A 16849-nucleotide genomic window follows, 5' to 3' on the forward strand; every position below is an offset into this window, starting at 1 on the left:
GTGAATGTGAAAACCTTTGTGTCTGATGCTCCTTTTAGCTACTATATCAACAGAAGAGTAGAACATATGGAATAAAAATAAATAATAGGGGAACAGCCTCTTCCGCCTTCACCGGCTCCTCCACCACCGTCCTTGACAGCCTTGCCATCCTCACCTTTCCTCCTCCAGAACAGCTACTAGGGGAGTAGAAACGATACAGAACAGCTCCCAGAGCCACGACAGAGATCAAAAAGACAGCGTACCCCATCCTGGAACGGCTGACTGGCTGGGAGAACCTGCTCCGGTGAGATCGCCGAGGGGCGCGGGCTTCCCCAGGTGGGGCAGCAAGCGGCAGAAGTCCCTCCCCTCCTCCTTCCCGGGCCAGCTGACAGAATTGGGCAGGCGGTCCCCTCAAGCCGCGGCGGCTGGCGCCACCACCACGCGCGGCCCCGCGGACCAACTGAGAGAATTGGATCGGAAATCCCCAGGCCGCGGAGAACGGTGACCCGGGGGGTCCCTTCCAAACACGTGACTCCCCGTTCTGGCTGGGATCGGTGCACTATCTCGGGCCGCAGCGGCTGGCACCCTCCCACCACGCTTGGCACCCCGGGCCGACTAGGAAATTCGGACAGGCGCTCACCCAGGCTGCGGCGGCCGGCGACCCTCCCCACGTTCAGACCCCCAGGCCGGCTGGCACTCTTCCAAGCGGCTTCGGCTGGTGAACCTCCCCCACGGCGAGAGTTTTCCAAAGTTAAAGGACCCACTGCACCTTTTACTGGTGGGACCCGCAGACAAACGTGTGCCACGAGCGCCACCTACTGGGCAGGATAAGAAAAACAGAACCCAGAGATTTCACAGAAAAATCTTTCAACCTGTTGGGTCCAACACCCAGGGAAATCTGACTAAATGCCCAGACGCGAGCAGAAGATAACGGACCACGCTCAGAAAATTGAAAATATGGCCCAGTCAAAGGAACAAACCAATAGTTCAAATGAGATACAGGAGCTGAGACAACTAATGTTGAATATATGAACAGAAATGGAAAACCTCTTCAAAAACCAAATCAATAAATTGAGGGAGGACATGAAGAAGACATGGGCTGAACAAAAAGAAGAAATAGAAAAACTGAAAAAACAAATCACAGAACTTATGGAAGTGAAGGATAAAGTAGAAAAGATGGAAAAAACAATGGATACCTACAATGATAGATTTAAAGAGACAGAAGATAGAATTAGTGATTTGGAGGATGGAACATCTGAATTCCAAAAAGAAACAGAAACTATCGGGAAAAGAATGGAAAAATTTGATCAGGGGATCAGGGAACTCAAGGACAATATGAACCGCACAAATATACGTGTTGTGGGTGTCCCAGAAGAAGAGAAGGGAAAAGGAGGAGAAAAACTAATGGAAGAAATTTTCACTGAAAATTTCCCAACTCTTATGAAAGACCTAAAATTACAGATTCAAGAAGTGCAGTGCACCCCAAAGAGATTAGACCCAAATAGGCATTCTCCAAGACACTTACTAGTTAGAATGTCAGAGGTCAAAGAGAAAGAGAGGATCTTGAAAGCAGCAAGAGAAAAACAATCCATCACATACAAGGGAAACCCAATAAGACTATGTGTAGATTTCTCAGCAGAAACCATGGAAGCTAGAAGACAGTGGGATGATATATTTAAATTACTAAAAGAGGAAAACTGCCAGTCAAGACTCCTATATCCAGCAAAATTGTCCTTCAAAAATGAGGGAGAAATTAAAACATTCTCAGACAAAAAGTCACTGAGAGAATTTGTGACCAAGAGACCAGCTCTGCAAGAAATACTAAAGGGACCACTAGAGTCAGATATGAAAAGACAGAAGAGAGAGGTATGGAGAAGAGTGTAGAAAGAAAGAAAGTCAGATATGATATATATAATACAAAAGGCAAAATGGTAGAGGAAAATATTATCCAAACAGTAATAACACTAAATGTTAATGGACTGAATTCCCCAATCAAAAGACATAGACTGGCAGAATGGATTAAAAAACAGGATCCTTCTATATGCTGTTTACAGGAAACACATCTTAGACCCAAAGATAAACATAGGTTGAAAGCGAAAGGTTGGGAAAAGATATTTCATACAAATAACAACCAGAAAAGAGCAGGAGTGGCTATACTAATATCCAACAAATTAGACTTCAAATGTAAAACAGTTAAAAGAGACAAAGAAGGACACTATATACTAATAAAAGGAACAATTAAACAAGAAGACATAACAATCATAAATATTTACGCACCGAACCAGAATGCCCCAAAATACGTGAGGAATACACTGCAAACACTGAAAAGGGAAATAGACACATATACCATAATAGTTGGAGACTTCAATTCACCATTCTCATCAATGGACAGAACATCTAGACAGAGGATCAATAAAGAAATAGAGAATCTGAATATTACTATAAATGAGCTAGACTTAACAGACATTTATAGGACATTACATCCCACAACAGCAGGATACACCTTTTTCTCAAGTGCTCATGGATCATTCTCAAAGACAGACCATACGCTGGGTCACAAAGCAAGTCTTAACAAATTTAAAAAGATTGAAATCATACACAACACTTTCTCGGATCATAAAGGAATGAAGTTGGAAATCAATAATAGGCGGAGTGCCAGAAAATTCCCAAATACGTGGAGGTTCAACAACACACTCTTAAACAACAAGTGGGTCAAAGAAGAAATTGCAAGAGAAATTAGTAAATACCTCGAGGCGAATGAAAATGAAAACACAACATATCAAAACTTAAGGGATGCAGCAAAGGCAGTGCTAAGAGGGAAATTTATTGCCCTAAATGCCTATATCAGAAAAGAAGAAAAGGCAAAAATGCAGGAATTAACTGTCCACTTGGAAGAACTGGAGAAAGAACAGCAAACTAATCCCAAAGCAAGCAAAAGGAAAGAAATAACAAAGATTAGCAGAAATAAATGAAATTGAAAACATGAAAACAATAGAGAAAATCAGTAAGACCAGAAGTTGGTTCTATGAGAAAATCAATAAGATTGATGGGCCCTTAGCAAGATTGACAAAAAGAAGAAGAGAGAGGATGCAAATAAGTAAGATCAGAAATGGAAGAGGAGACATCACTACTGACCTCACAGAAATAAAGGAGGTAATAACAGGATACTATGAACAACTTTACGCTAATAAATACAACAATTTAGATGAAATGGATGGGTTCCTGGAAAGACATGAACAACCAACTTTGACTCAAGAAGAAATAGATGACCTCAACAAACCAATCACAAGTAAAGAAATTGAATTAGTCTTTCAAAAGCTTCCTAAAAAGAAAAGTCCAGGACCAGACGGCTTCACATGTGAATTCTATCAAACATTCCAGAAAGAATTAGTACCAACTCTCCTCAAACTCTTCAAAATAATCGAAGTGGAGGGAAAACTACCTAATTCATTCTATGAAGCCAACATCACCCTCATACCAAAACCAGGCAAAGATATTACAAAAAAAGAAAACTACAGACCAATCTCTCTAATGAATATAGATGCAAAAATCCTCAATAAAATTCTAGCAAATCGTATCCAACAACACGTTAAAAGAATTATACATCATGACCAAGTAGGATTCATCCCAGGTATGCAAGGATGGTTCAACATAAGAAAATCAATTAATGTAATACACCATATCAACAAATCAAAGCAGAAAAATCACATGATCATCTCAATTGATGCAGAGAAGGCATCTGACAAGATTCAACATCCTTTCCTGTTGAATACACTTCAAAAGATAGGAATACAAGGGAACTTCCTTAAAATGATAGAGGGAATATATGAAAAACCCACAGCTAATATCATCCTCAATGGGGAAAAATTGAAAACTTTCCCCCTAAGATCAGGAACAAGACAAGGATGTCCACTATCACCACTATTATTCAACATTGTGTTGGAGGTTCTAGCCAGAGCAATTAGACAAGAAAAAGAAATACAAGGCATCAAAATTGGAAAGGAAGAAGTAAAACTATCACTGTTTGCAGACGATATGATACTATACGTCGAAAACCCGGAAAAATCCACAACAAAACTACTAGAGCTAATAAATGAGTACAGCAAAGTAGCAGGTTACAAGATCAATATTCAAAAATCTGTAGCATTTCTATACACTAGTAATGAACAAGCTGAGGGGGAAATCAAGAAACGAATCCCATTTACAATTGCAACTAAAAGAATAAAATACCTAGGAGTAAATTTAACTAAAGAGACAAAAAACCTATATAAAGAAAACTACAAAAAACTGCTAAAAGAAATCACAGAAGACCTAAATAGATGGAAGGGCATACCGTATTTATGGATTGGAAGACTAAATATAGTTAAGATGTCAATCCTACCTAAATTGATTTACAGATTCAATGCAATACCAATCAAAATCCCAACAACTTATTTTTCAGAAATAGAAAAACCAATAAGCAAATTTATCTGGAAGGGCAGGGTGCCCCGAATTGCTAAAAACATCTTGAGGAAAAAAAACGAAGCTGGAGGTCTCGCGCTGCCTGACTTTAAGGCATATTATGAAGCCACAGTGGTCAAAACAGCATGGTATTGGCATAAAGATAGATATATCGACCAATGGAATCGAATAGAGTGCTCAGATATAGACCCTCTCATCTATGGACATTTGATCTTTGATAAGGCAGTCAAGCCAACTCACCTGGGACAGAACAGTCTCTTCAATAAATGGTGCCTAGAGAACTGGATATCCATATGCAAAAGAATGAAAGAAGACCCATATCTCACACCCTATACAAAAGTTAACTCAAAATGGATCAAAGATCTAAACATTAGATCTAAGACCATAAAACAGTTAGAGGAAAATGTAGGGAGATATCTTATGAAACTTACAATTGGAGGTGGTTTTATGGACCTTAAACCTAAAGCAAGAGCACTGAAGAAAGAAATAAATAAATGGGAGCTCCTCAAAATTAAACACTTTTGTGCATCAAAGAACTTCATCAAGAAAGTAGAAAGACAGCCTACACAATGGGAGACAATATTTGGAAATGACATATCAGATAAAGGTCTAGTATCCAGAATTTATAAAGAGATGGTTCAACTCAACAACAAAAAGCCAATTACAAAATGGGTAAAAGACTTGAACAGACACCTACCAGAAGAGGAAATACAAATGGCCAAAAGGCACATGAAGAGATGCTCAATGTCCCTGGCCATTAGAGAAATGCAAATCAAAACCACAATGAAATATCATCTCACACCCACCAGAATGGCCATTATCAACAAAACAGAAAATGACAAGTGCTGGAGAGGATGCGGAGAAAGAGGCACACTTATCCACTGTTGGTGGGAATGTCAAATGGTGCAACCACTGTGAAAGGCAGTTTGGCGGTTCCTCAAAAAGCTGAATATAGAATTGCCATATGACCCAGCAATACCATTGCTGGGTATTTACACAAAGGACTTAAGGGCAAAGACACAAACGGACATTTGCACACCAATGTTTATAGCAGCGTTATTTACAATTGCAAAGAGATGGAAACAGCCAAAATGTCCATCAACAGAAGAGTGGCTAAACAAACTGTCGTATATACATACGATGGAATATTATGCAGCTTTAAGATAGGATAAACTTATGAAGCATGTAATAACATGGATGGACCTAGAGAACATTATGCTGAGTGAGTCTAGCCAAAAACTAAAGGACAAATACTGTATGGTCCCACTGATGTGAACCGACATTCGAGATTAAACTTGGAATATGTCATTGGTAACAGAGTCCAGCAGGAGTTAGAAACAGGGTAAGATAATGGGTAATTGGAGCTGAAGGGACACAGACTGTGCAACAGGACTAGATACAAAAACTCAAAAATGGACAGCACAATAATACCTAATTGTAAAGTAATCATGTTAAAACACTGAATGAAGCTGCATCTGAGCTATAGGTTTTTGTTTTGTTTTGTTTTGTTTTTTACTATTATTACTTTTATTTTTTTCTCTATATTAACATTCTATATCTTTTTCGGTTGTGTTGCTAGTTCTTCTAAACCGATGCAAATGTACTAAGAAACGATGATCATGCATCTATGTGATGATGTTAAGAATTACTGATTGCATATGTAGAATGGTATGATTTCTAAATGTTGGGCTAATTTCTTTTTTTCCGTTAATTAATAAAAAAAATACAATAAAACACTTTCTCTTTCAAAAAAAATAAATAAATAATAGGGGGAACAAATGTTAAAATAAATTTAGTTTGAAATGCTAGTGGTAAATCAAAGCGAGGGGTAAGGGGTATGGTATGTATAATCTTTTTTTTCTCTGTTATCGTTTTATTTCTTTTTCTGTTGTCTTTTTATTTCTTTTTCTAAATCGATGCAAATGTTCTAAGAAATGATGAATATGCAACTATGTGATGATATTAAGAATTACTGATTGTATATGTAGAATGGAATGATATCTTAATGTTTTGTTTGTTAATTTTTTTAATTAATAAAAGAAGTTAAAAAAAGTGACAGGATTATTTACAACATATTTTTAAGAGCTTTTGTGTCAAACTGTGTATTCATACAAAACTGGGGTTTAGTTTTCTCTCTGTTAAAATAATGCAGAGTGAGGTCTGCACTTAAAAAAGGTTATAAAATGTTTTTCTTAATCACCTGTGGATCCTATCTAGAAGACAAAGATTTTATGTCACATCAGAATAAGTTCCTTGTTGATGTGTGTTGACCTTCTTATCCTTTATTTTAGAAGACACGTCATCTCACTTTTAAAGGAATTAAAAATCTTTTTCTTAACAATCATATCAACTCCTATTTTGCTTTTCATCGTCACTTTGGTTAAATAAGAAACCGCATATTGTTTCATAGTAGCCCAATTTCCCTGTTTAACATAATATTCAAACCTACCAACTTTTGACACTTTGCCCTCCCCAAAATCAAACCTACTCCCTGGTTAATAAACTTGGAGGACATTTTGGAGGTGACTCTTATGCAGATGCTGTAGAAACTGCCAACACTTCCTGAAAACCTTAAGGCACACCCCAGATTCTATCTAAAATCTATCAGAAGTTACTTCCCCAGGGTAATACAGTTATAAATCACCTCCTTTTACTCCTTGGGTTTAAACATCTAATTTCAATTTACTCAAATTTATTTTTCAGAGTCGTAAAAGCTCTGGACTGTTCCCCTGCCAGCTAAGCCCTGAGCCCAGAAGTACCTGTCTCTCCAAGGGCCACCTCCAGTTCCACCCTCAACCCCTTTTCAATGCCCCTGGCCAGTAGGAAGTAACCCAGTGGAGGTCGCCGCCAGACCTTCAGGACTGAGGAATTTGGCAACAGAAAAGGGGGCCTGAAAGGGAGTGAAATCATCACGCACGTAACCTACTAACCCAGCTGTCAGTTAATAATCATTCTTGTTAACTAGAAGAGCCCCACCCCCTCCACACCCCGTGCAGAGAAAGCCCAGGTAAGACCCCTGCCTCCCTCTCATCTAATAAACTGTCCACATCAGCTGCTGGGCAAGCCCTGAAAGAGGGACTCCGAAGGTAAAGCGACCCCCGGAACACAAATCAGCTCTGGCAATCTCACGTCCCTACTCCCGACCTTCCCCAATCCCCGCCATCCCAACAAAGCACGAATGTACAGAAGTAACGCGACTGCCGGTGCCCTCATTTGAATATTTTTCAACAGCCCCTGGCAGCAGTTAACCTGCAATGGCTAATTCAGACATTTACCAGTCCCCAAAGGCCAAAACCCCAAACGTCCTTGTCGGCACCTCCCTTTGCTGGCTATTAATTAAAACCCACGTTTCTCTAGCTGGGGGAGGTAGATGCGAGGCTCGGGCCGTGTCCCGACCTCCTGCTCACTTTGCAATAATGTTCCTTGTTTCTTCCTCAAAGTCTCGGGTCTCTTTTAGGCTCAGAGTGCACCGGGCAGGACTCACCTTCGAGGGTCCACTTCACTCCCGGGCGGACTGCAACCAGAGCCTCTGACGAGGTGGGAGGCTGGGAACCCCCACCTGGGTGTAGACCAAGCCGCCGACCGTCAGCTCCGAGAGGTGTCCCTGCCAGGTTTCCTGAACCTGAAGTCCCCGCCTTTTCCGGGTCCTCAGCGAGCATCTGGGACCTGCCGTGCCACGTGGCGGGTCCCGGCCCCATCCTCCCCCTCACGGCGCTCGGTGTAGACGGCCGGCAGGGTGTCCGTACGCATGCGCTGCGGCGTCCGCGAACAGGGGTGAAATTCGCAGACCTGAGTTAGTTCTCGGCCGAATCAAGAGCCACCCCCGCCTAGAGGTGCTCTTAATTGCGCCCACCTGCCCGTAGACTCAATTACGGGACCCAAGGTAGTCGGTAATCGGGTGGCTCCCGGCTGCGCATGCGCGCAATCCTCGTTTGCGTGCGTGCGCGCGCGACTTCGCGGGAGTTGTAGTCAGGCTGCAGCCCCACCCAGCCCGTCCGTGGTTCCGCCCCCAGCCCTCCCGTACTCTATTTCCCGCCGTGCCCCGCGCTGCCCGACTTCCGGTTGACTTTGCGGAGCCATGGAGGGCGCCTTCGGCTCGGATTTCGGGAGTTCGGGCGGCGGGAAGCTGGACCCCGGGGTCATCATGGAGCAGGTGAAAGTGCAGATTGCCGTGGCCAACGCGCAGGAGTTGCTGCAGGTTCGTGGCCCGGCCGGGGACTGGGGTTGGGGGGTCGACCCGGGGCTGGGAGTTGTGGCTGAGGGCTCCCGTGTCTCCGCAGAGGATGACGGACAAGTGCTTCCGGAAGTGCATCGGGAAGCCGGGGGGTTCCCTGGACAACTCCGAGCAGGTGAGACCTGCGAGGTCGGATCGGACGGGGCCCCAGGACCTCGAACCCGGCTGAGTGGCCGCTACCGGTGCCCAGTCGGCTGGGGAACTGTGGCGGAGAGGCTTCTGCGCGTGCGCAGTCCTTCCCCCGGGTGGTATCAACCAGGGCCGTGCGGGTGGTCCCTGCGGGAGTGGAGGGGCAGGTCCTGAGCTATGCGCGCCCCCCTCCCCATCTCCAGAAGTGCATTGCCATGTGCATGGACCGCTACATGGACGCCTGGAATACCGTGTCCCGCGCCTACAATTCGCGGCTGCAGCGGGAGCGAGCCAACATGTGAGCGGAGGCGTCGGGACCGGCCCTACAGGCTGCCAGGAGGCCACCTCGACCCCCTGCTTCCGTTCTCATCAGTATTCCTGGAGACTATGACAGCTTCGAGGCTGGAGCCAGCAAGTGAACACTGCCCACGACCTGTGAGGAAGTGGCAAGCCGTCCAGGTGGGACTGTGGCCCACCCGGCCAGCTGGTGTAGCTGGAGTCTCGGGGTCCCTGTGCCTCCCATAGTGCTGGCAGCCAAATGGCACCTGCTTTAGACTTGAGAGCCAGCCGGTCGTGTCCAGGGTCTCCCTGATTTGTACCTTCTGGGGAGTGGGGAGATCCCACCTGAACTGTGACCTCTTGAAAGCAGACAAATAAATTGCTGAGGGAGGAACAGAAAGAACCTTGTGCATTTTTCCTCCAGTGGGTCTTGGGAGTAGGTGCCTGGCTTGGCCTGAGACCCCTGCCCAGACTAGGCCTCAGCCTCCCCCTGGGGAGGATCCATCTTTCTTCTCCAGGCCACTGGGATGCCAGATGTGTTTTTCAACAAAATAGAAATCTCCAAGATGAGGCTGGCATCCCTGCCCTTGGAGGATTTGCATCCTTCCACCTCTGGACCCTGGGTGAGTGATGGTTAGTACCCCTTTCTGTGACATGGACATGCTCAACGTGCACGCTGGGGATGACGGGCTGAGTTTATTAAAACAAAACATGCAGCTGAACTGCTTCCCGATGCCCGCAGCCCCGTCAAACCAACCACTGCACACTGCTGGTCAAGCTGGCTGCCTCCTGCTTGCCTTCACGTCTAACGTCCCAGGCCTGGGCAGCCTTTTGATGGTCACCCCTGGATGTTCTGCCCGATCCAGCTTCTCACAGCTGCCACCCGGGTGTAGACACCTGGGAAGTGGGGCCGGCCGCAGCCATAACCCCAGCTTGTGACCCCAGTTAGCACCCACCGGCCAGAGGGCTCCCTGCAGGCCAGGGGTCCCCCAGCATCACCCTGGGAAGGAGAAGAAAAGATGGTGTTCAGAGCATACCAGTGTCTCCCCCACATCAGCCTCCGGGACACAGAGGGCTGGTCCAACCCAAGTACCCCCAGGTCACTGGCCAATCCAAGGTGTTGCTGGGGCTCCCTGCCTCCTCTGTGAGCCTCAACTTTTATGAGCTGGGAAATGGATTTGATTTGCTGATAGGACTCACTAGTCCAGTCGAGGGACATATGTGGACCTCACCCTGACCCCACCTGGAACAGGAGTAGGGGAACCCAGATCCTCATTTTCCCAGAGCAGCCCGGCCTGCTGTCCAGGCTGTCAGTCTCACCAGGATCGAAAATTTTCTATCTCTGCTGATCCCAGGGCCCAGGACAAGTTGTGGAGGGTGGGAATTGGCTCACAGTGGGCCCAATAAACAGTTATCCAGTAAAAATTCCTACAAAGGTGGAAAAGGCGCCCTGCCTGAGAAGTTCGCCCCCACGAGCGGAGCTTGGACAGGGAGATGGTGTGAAGGGCGCCTGGCCGGCAGGGGCTTACCAAGCAGCTGTCCACGCCGCCCTGCGGGAAGCCGGCGCACAGCATGCGGCTGCTGATCTGCACCGGGTAGAAGCGGCGGCACGTCTGCTCACTGAGGAGGCCCACGGCCGCCTTCTGCAGCTGCCGCGCCATCGAGCCTGCGGGCGACACGGGGTCGGCTGGGTTGCGCGCGGGATCCCGGCTGGGGGGAGCCGCCGGAGCCCCGGCCCGCGCCTACCTCCCTCGCGCACCGAGCCCCAGCCGGTGATGACGCAGCGCGCGCCGTCGGGGAGCCGGGGCGCAGGTTCCGGGAGGCAGATGGGCCGCACCAGGCGGCTGCGGCGCACGGGCCCCGCCAGCTCGAGCAGCGCCACATCGTAGTCGAGCGTGTAGACGTTGTAGAACGGGTGCTTGTAGATGTGGGCCACGCGCTCCAGCTGCCCGTCGGCGCCGCTCAGGAACGGGGTGCCCAGGAAGGCCGCCCACAGCTTGGGGTCCCCGTAGCTGCGGGGCGCACGGACACCGCCGTGGGGCCGGGTCCCCGCGCACCCCCTCCGGGCCCTGGGCCCCGGCCCCGCGCAGGGCCGTGCCCTACCCCACCCTACCCCACCCCACGCCCCCGGCCCTCCGGTCGAGCCTTTTGGAGCAGCGGGGAAGGCGCCCAGGCGAGCGCCTGGCCCGGAGGAAGGCGCCCCAGCTGCAGCCAGTGGTGCCCCGCAAAGAAACCCTGGGGGGATGGGGGTGGGTCCTGGTGGTCGTGAGGGGCCCCGAGCCCCGCGAGGCGCAGAGCTGGGCGGCTTTCCTTAAAGAGGGTATCTGGTCCCTCGCCTGGCCCACCCGATGGAGCACCCTGCCAGGAAGCGCCCTGGCCCTTGACTGCGCCCCACTGGGTGGCCTTGGAGGGCTGGGGCCACGCCGAGGAGGGAGGCTTGGGGAACGGTCCGTCTTCTGGACGGCGCCTCCAGAGTCTCCGGGAGAGGACAGGAGCTGCGGGCCGGCCTCGGTGGAGGGCGCGGAGTGGAGGCCCCTCCTAGCCTCGCGTGGTCAGAATCGGCGGGCGGGCAGGGAAGGCTGCAGGAGGGAGGCCAGCGACCCGCGGGGGACTGCCCCGCCAAAAGGTGACCCAGGGACGCGGGGTCAGGGGTGTCTGGGACCGGCCGGACTCACACGTCGAAGCAGTGCGCCGCCGAAAGCAGCCACTTCTCGGCCACCAGCACGGCCCCGCAGCGGTGCTCCCGGCGCCGCAGCCACAGGCTCACCTGCCACGGCCACTCTCCGCGAGCCGCGGCGCTGCCACCCACGATCCTCGTCAGCGCCGCCGCTGGCGCCAGGCCGCAGTCTGCCGGGAGGGAGCGCGCGGCGCGTTGGCTGCAGGCCACATCTCCTCCATGCAGCCCGCCCTGTGCGCCCGGGCGTGGGGACCCCGGGGGAAAAAGGAGGAGGTGTTGCAGGGCTGATCCCAGGGGGCACCTACTTCTGGAAAATTGTGCTCAAAGGGCCGCTGGGCCTAGCTTGGTCCTCCAAATGACTCTGCGCTTTTCTCAAATATTTGTCATTAAATTTAACTTGGTTTTCTATAACCCTGGCTTGGAGCCAGGCCTTCTTGCCTCTTCTCCCGACAGAGGCCCAGGCCAGGGGTGTCGCCCTCCACCCCCACCACCCCCAGGGTGCCAGGTGCCCTCTGCCCCAGGGTCTTTGCAAGGGCCTTGTGCCCTGCACGGAGGCCCCACCTGGCCTCTGCAGTCCCTGTTCCGCTCTGGCACCCTTTCCTTGGGATCTCGGGGACCCAGATCCTTCCTTTGAATCTTCCCCCACTCCCCCACCCTGCCACCAAGAGGGGCCAGGCACGAGTCAGGCAGGTCCTCAGAAGAACAAATGGTGGTTTTAAGGGGTACTGCAGCAACCACCACACCACCCATCCGGTGCACCGGTACCTGTCCTGCAATCCTGCAGGACCTTCTCCCCATCCGGAGCCAGCTCCCCACCCCAGCTGGCTTGCCCACCCTCCTGTCCCAGCCTCGGCAGGCACAAAGGCTGCCAAGTTCCCTGCCAACCCCGAGCCTCCTCTCCCCATCTTGACCTCACTCAACACCAGGCAGCCTTTGGGAACCCATGGAAGCTACATCCCCTCTCCCTGAAAAGCTCCGCCTCTACGTGAACTCTGCAAACCATTTCAGAGGGCTTCCCGCGCCTCTTGTGGAACCAGAAGTTAAGAATTCCCGGGATGTAGCGATTGCAAAAGCAAAACAGCAACAGTCTGAGAAAGTAAAACGTCTGCACGCTGGGAGGGTGGACCCACCCAGGCGATCCTGGAAAGGCTGCTGCCTCCCAGCTGCCCTGGTACCCGCCCCCCATGGGCCCTCTGCCTCTCTTGGTACCTGGCAGCTGGGAGCGCGTGGTTGTCCCGGGGGTGGCCGCAGGGGACGTCTGTCTCCTGGCCGTGCTGCTCGTGACGGTGACGAAGGGACTGGTGGGCTGGCGGGTAGTGCTGCCGGTCGAGACCCCAAGCACAGCTAGGCCAGTAGTTGTCCTTTGGGGGAGCCTGGGGGTGGTGGCCGCGTTGGGGTGTGTCCTCGCGGTGGAGCGGGGAGTGGAAGGGAGGGGGGCGGAGGTCATGGTCTCCAGGACCCAGCCTTGCAGCCTGGTGATCCGCGTGTAGACACCAGGTTTCCTGGCCTGGGCACAGCCGATGCCCCAGCTGACAATGCCCGCGAGATAGAAGACGCCAGGGGTCTCCTCACAGGCCAGGGGGCCCCCGGAGTCGCCCTAAGGAAGGAGAAGAGAGGGCTGATGTCCTGGGCACTCTGGCCTCCTGCTTGGGCAATCGGGACCCACCTGTGATCTTGACAAGCCACTGCTTGACCCCAAGCCTCAATTTTTTTTTTTTTTAATGGCAAAATACACACAATATAAAACTGACCACGCTGGCCATTCCAAAATGAATGTTTGGTAGCATTTGAGGAACCATCAACCATCTACTTCCAGGACATCTTCCAGAATGTCATCCCCACCCCACCCCGGACACCCTCTGCCCCCCACCTCTAAACTACCTCCTCTCTTTCCAGATGTCCCTGTTCTGGACATTTTGTGTCAACAAGACCAGACAGCCGTGGCCTTTTCCATCTGGCCTCTCTCACCGAGCCCCACCTCCTCCAGGCCCACCTGTGTTGCTGCACGTCTCAGGAATTCACCCCTCTTTTTTGGTTTAATGTATTGTGTCATTGTCCATGTGCCATAACATCTGCCACTCTCTAAGTGGGCGTGCCAGCAGCAGGGATCCTCTCCCAAGGCTGCACTGCCCTCACCGCATGCTGGTTCTTTGTTACGTTGCTCCAGGGGGCTGGGGGTAGACTGAATTACATTCCCCAACAAAGACAGGCTCGCCATCTTACCCCATTGCCAGTTTGAAAGTACTGTGTACCCCAGAAAAGCAATGCTTCATCCTGATCCAATCTTGTTTCTTCTAACCCTGATTCAATACTGTAGGTTGGAAGCTTTTGATCAGATTATCTCCACAGAGCTATGGCCCGCCCAATTGTGGGTGTGGCTTATGATTATATGGAGATGTGACTCCACCTGTTCCAGGTGGGTCTTGAATAGTTTACCAGAATCCTTTAAAAGAAGAAACATTTTGGGGAGAGTCAGAAAGGACAGAAACCTCAGAGAGGGTCCACAGAAACTTCAGAGCCGCAAGGACACAGATACTGACACCTGGAGAACAGAGACACGGATGTTTGGAGATGCTTGGAGCCCAGCAGATGTCGCCATGAGATGCTAAGCAAGCCAGATCCTGGAGAGAGCCAAGGGAAGCAGAGAGATGAAAGCCAGCCCCAGAGAAGCAAAGTGAGGGACCCCCACAGACACAGAGGCTGAAAGCAACAGAGCCCAGGAGCAAGGGACCAGCAGATGCCAGCCACGTGCCTTCCCACCTGACCCGTCAGCCTTACATGAATTAAGGTATCTTTCCCTGGATGCCTTAGCTTGGACATTTTTATAGGCTTAGAACTGTAAACGTGTAACCTATCAAATTCCCTTTTTAAAAGCCATTCTAGTTCTGGTATATTGCACTCTGGCAGCTTGCAAACTAACACACCCCCCCCACCCTGTGGGTGTGAACCATTGTAAAGCAGATCCCCTCAAGGCGTTATTTCAGCTAAAGTGGGGCCCAGCTGAGTCAGGGAGGGTTGGGGGGCGGGCTTCATTCCAGATGCCTGGAAACCTTTAAAAGCAGAACATTTGGGCACCATCCAGAAGAACAGGCCACAGGGAGAAGTCACAAGTTGGAGGAAACAGGAAAAGCATATGCGGGGGGGGGGGGGGGGGGGCATGTCATGGAAGCAGGGACACCAGCAGAAGAGCCCCAGGAATGCACCAAGCCAGCACCAGGGCGCTATAGACTTCGGGGAGAAAGCACAGCCTTGCCGATGCCTTGATTTTGGACTTGTGGTCTCTGAGACAGTGAGATGATAAATTCTGGTTGTTAAGGCAAACCCGCCATGTGGTGTTTGTCGTAGCGGCACTAGCAAACTAAGACACACTGCACAGCCCACTCCTAAGGGAAGCATGTCTACATAAATTACTTGAAATCTTTCTGCAACAGGATATCTGTGACAGGAAAGCTTTAGATTCAGGCTTGTATTGATTTGAATCTGTTATGTACCCCAGTAAAGGCCATGTTCTTTTTTGGCTTATTTTTGTCTTAATTATTTAATTTATTTTGCATGATCAAACCAAAACAACATACAAACATGGCCATTCTTAACATATTGTCATTCTGTGCATGGTGGACAATCAATGGCTCGCAATATCATCACATAGTAATATATTCATCACCATGATCATTTTTTAGAACATGTGATTCACTCCAGAAAAAGAAATAAAAAGAAAAAATTCACACATGCCATACCCCTTACCCCTCCCTCTCACTGGCCACTAGTATTTCCATCTACTCAATAGATTTTAACTTTTGTCCCCCCTATTTTTTTTCTGTACCCCTGTGCTGGTCTGAATCTGTGGTGGACCCCAGAAAAGCCATCCCCTTTGATCCTTGTTCTATATTGCTGGGTGGGAGCATCTTGATTGTTCCCATGGAGATGTGACCCACCCAATTGTGGGTGGTAACTTCTAATTAGATGATTTCCATGGAGGTGTGTCTCCACCCACTGAAGGTGGAGTTGCTTGCTGGAATCCTTTAAAAGAGGAAACATTTTGGAGAGAGTCCCTTTTTGGTAGAGCCACGAGAAAGCCAGCAGACATCACCATGTGTTCACCATGTGCCCTTCCAGCTGAGAGAGAAATGTCAAACGTTATCGGCCTTCTTGTACCAAGGTATCTTTCCCTGGATGCTTTAAATTGGACATTTCTATAGACTTGTGGTAATTGGGACATTTTCTCAGCCTCAGAACTGTAAACTAGCAACTTATTAAATTCTCCTTTTTAAAAGCCATTCCGTTTCTGGTGTATTGCATTCCGGCAGCTAGCAAACTAGAGCACCCCCTTACTGCTACTCCCTTTCCTTGTTCACTAGTATTTCAATCTACTCAATTTATTTTAACATTTGTTCCCCCTATTATTTGTTTATTTTTATTCCATATTTTTTACTCATCTGTCAATATCATAGGCAAAAGGAGCATCAGACACAAGGTTTTCAAAATCACACAGTCACATTGCAAAAGCTGTATCATTATACATTCATCTTCAAGAAACATGAAGGCCACTTTTTTTGTTGTTGTTGTTGTTTTTTGCATGGGCAGCACCGGGAATCGAACCTGGGTCTCCAGCATGGCAGGTGAGAACAGGCCACGTTCTTTCAATCCATTCCTGCAGGTATAGACCTACAGTGGGTGGGACCTTTTGGTAGGCTACTTCAACTGAGATGTGACCCAGCCCATTCAAGATGGATCTGAATCCTTTACTGGAGTCCTCTGTCAAGAGGATAAACGAAAAAGTCCAGAAAGCTGAGAGAGAAACACCCCAAGAGAAACAAGAAGAACCCACAGGAGCTGAGGGAGACAGCCACTGAAATTAGAACACCGGAGAAAAGGCCCAGCAGATATCACCATGGGCCTTCCCATGAGACAGAGGAATCCTGGATGCCAGCAGCCTTTCTTCAGAGAAGGTATCTTCCTCTAGATGCCTTCATCTGGATATTTTTCATGGCCTTGGAACTGTAAATTTGTAAACTAATAACTCCCCATTGTAAAAGCCAACCCATTTCTGGCATATTGCATTTTGGTAACAAGCTTGATGTTGGTATAAG

General features: G+C 49.1%; 2 protein-coding genes and 1 long non-coding RNA gene across 3 annotated transcripts in view; 1 reads left to right on the forward strand and 2 right to left on the reverse strand.

Moving 5' to 3' along the window:
* Window positions 1–8364, reverse strand: part of LOC143650456 (uncharacterized) — a 34899-nt gene extending 26535 nt beyond the window's left edge. Inside the window, exon 1 of the long non-coding RNA XR_013159567.1 lies at window positions 7925–8364. This is a non-coding gene — a long non-coding RNA (uncharacterized LOC143650456). The remainder of the gene's footprint in view (window positions 1–7924) is intronic.
* Window positions 8365–8467: 103 nt separating this feature from the next.
* On the forward strand, window positions 8468–9485 carry TIMM13 (translocase of inner mitochondrial membrane 13). Its single transcript, XM_077121239.1, has 3 exons — window positions 8468–8638; window positions 8721–8789; window positions 9007–9485. The coding sequence occupies exons 1-3, from the start codon at window positions 8519–8521 to the stop codon at window positions 9103–9105; spliced, it is 288 nt and encodes a 95-aa protein (XP_076977354.1). The 5' UTR covers window positions 8468–8518; the 3' UTR covers window positions 9106–9485.
* A 291-nt stretch (window positions 9486–9776) lies between these two features.
* Window positions 9777–16849, reverse strand: part of TMPRSS9 (transmembrane serine protease 9) — an 82783-nt gene continuing 75710 nt past the window's right edge. Inside the window, exons 15-19 of the mRNA XM_077121235.1 lie at window positions 12969–13356; window positions 11758–11929; window positions 10829–11094; window positions 10612–10748; window positions 9777–10082 (exon numbers count right to left, since the gene is read on the reverse strand). Of these exons, the coding sequence (XP_076977350.1) occupies window positions 9921–10082; window positions 10612–10748; window positions 10829–11094; window positions 11758–11929; window positions 12969–13356 (1125 nt within the window). The 3' untranslated portion in view covers window positions 9777–9920. The remainder of the gene's footprint in view (window positions 10083–10611; window positions 10749–10828; window positions 11095–11757; window positions 11930–12968; window positions 13357–16849) is intronic.

This window comes from Tamandua tetradactyla, chromosome 11 (genome assembly GCF_023851605.1).
Source record: "Tamandua tetradactyla isolate mTamTet1 chromosome 11, mTamTet1.pri, whole genome shotgun sequence".
NCBI classification, from domain to species: Eukaryota; Metazoa; Chordata; class Mammalia; order Pilosa; family Myrmecophagidae; genus Tamandua; species Tamandua tetradactyla.

What these genes read in the sequence shown, in the direction of transcription:
- TIMM13 (XM_077121239.1), top strand. Translation starts at nt 8,519, where the DNA reads ATGGAGGGCGCCTTCGGCTCGGATTTCGGGAGTTCGGGCGGCGGGAAG. An exon ending in ACGCGCAGGAGTTGCTGCAG is followed by an intron (nt 8,639 to 8,720) that starts GTTCGTGGCCCG and finishes GTGTCTCCGCAG; the next exon opens with AGGATGACGGACAAGTGCTT. An exon ending in CCCTGGACAACTCCGAGCAG is followed by an intron (nt 8,790 to 9,006) that starts GTGAGACCTGCG and finishes CCCCATCTCCAG; the next exon opens with AAGTGCATTGCCATGTGCAT.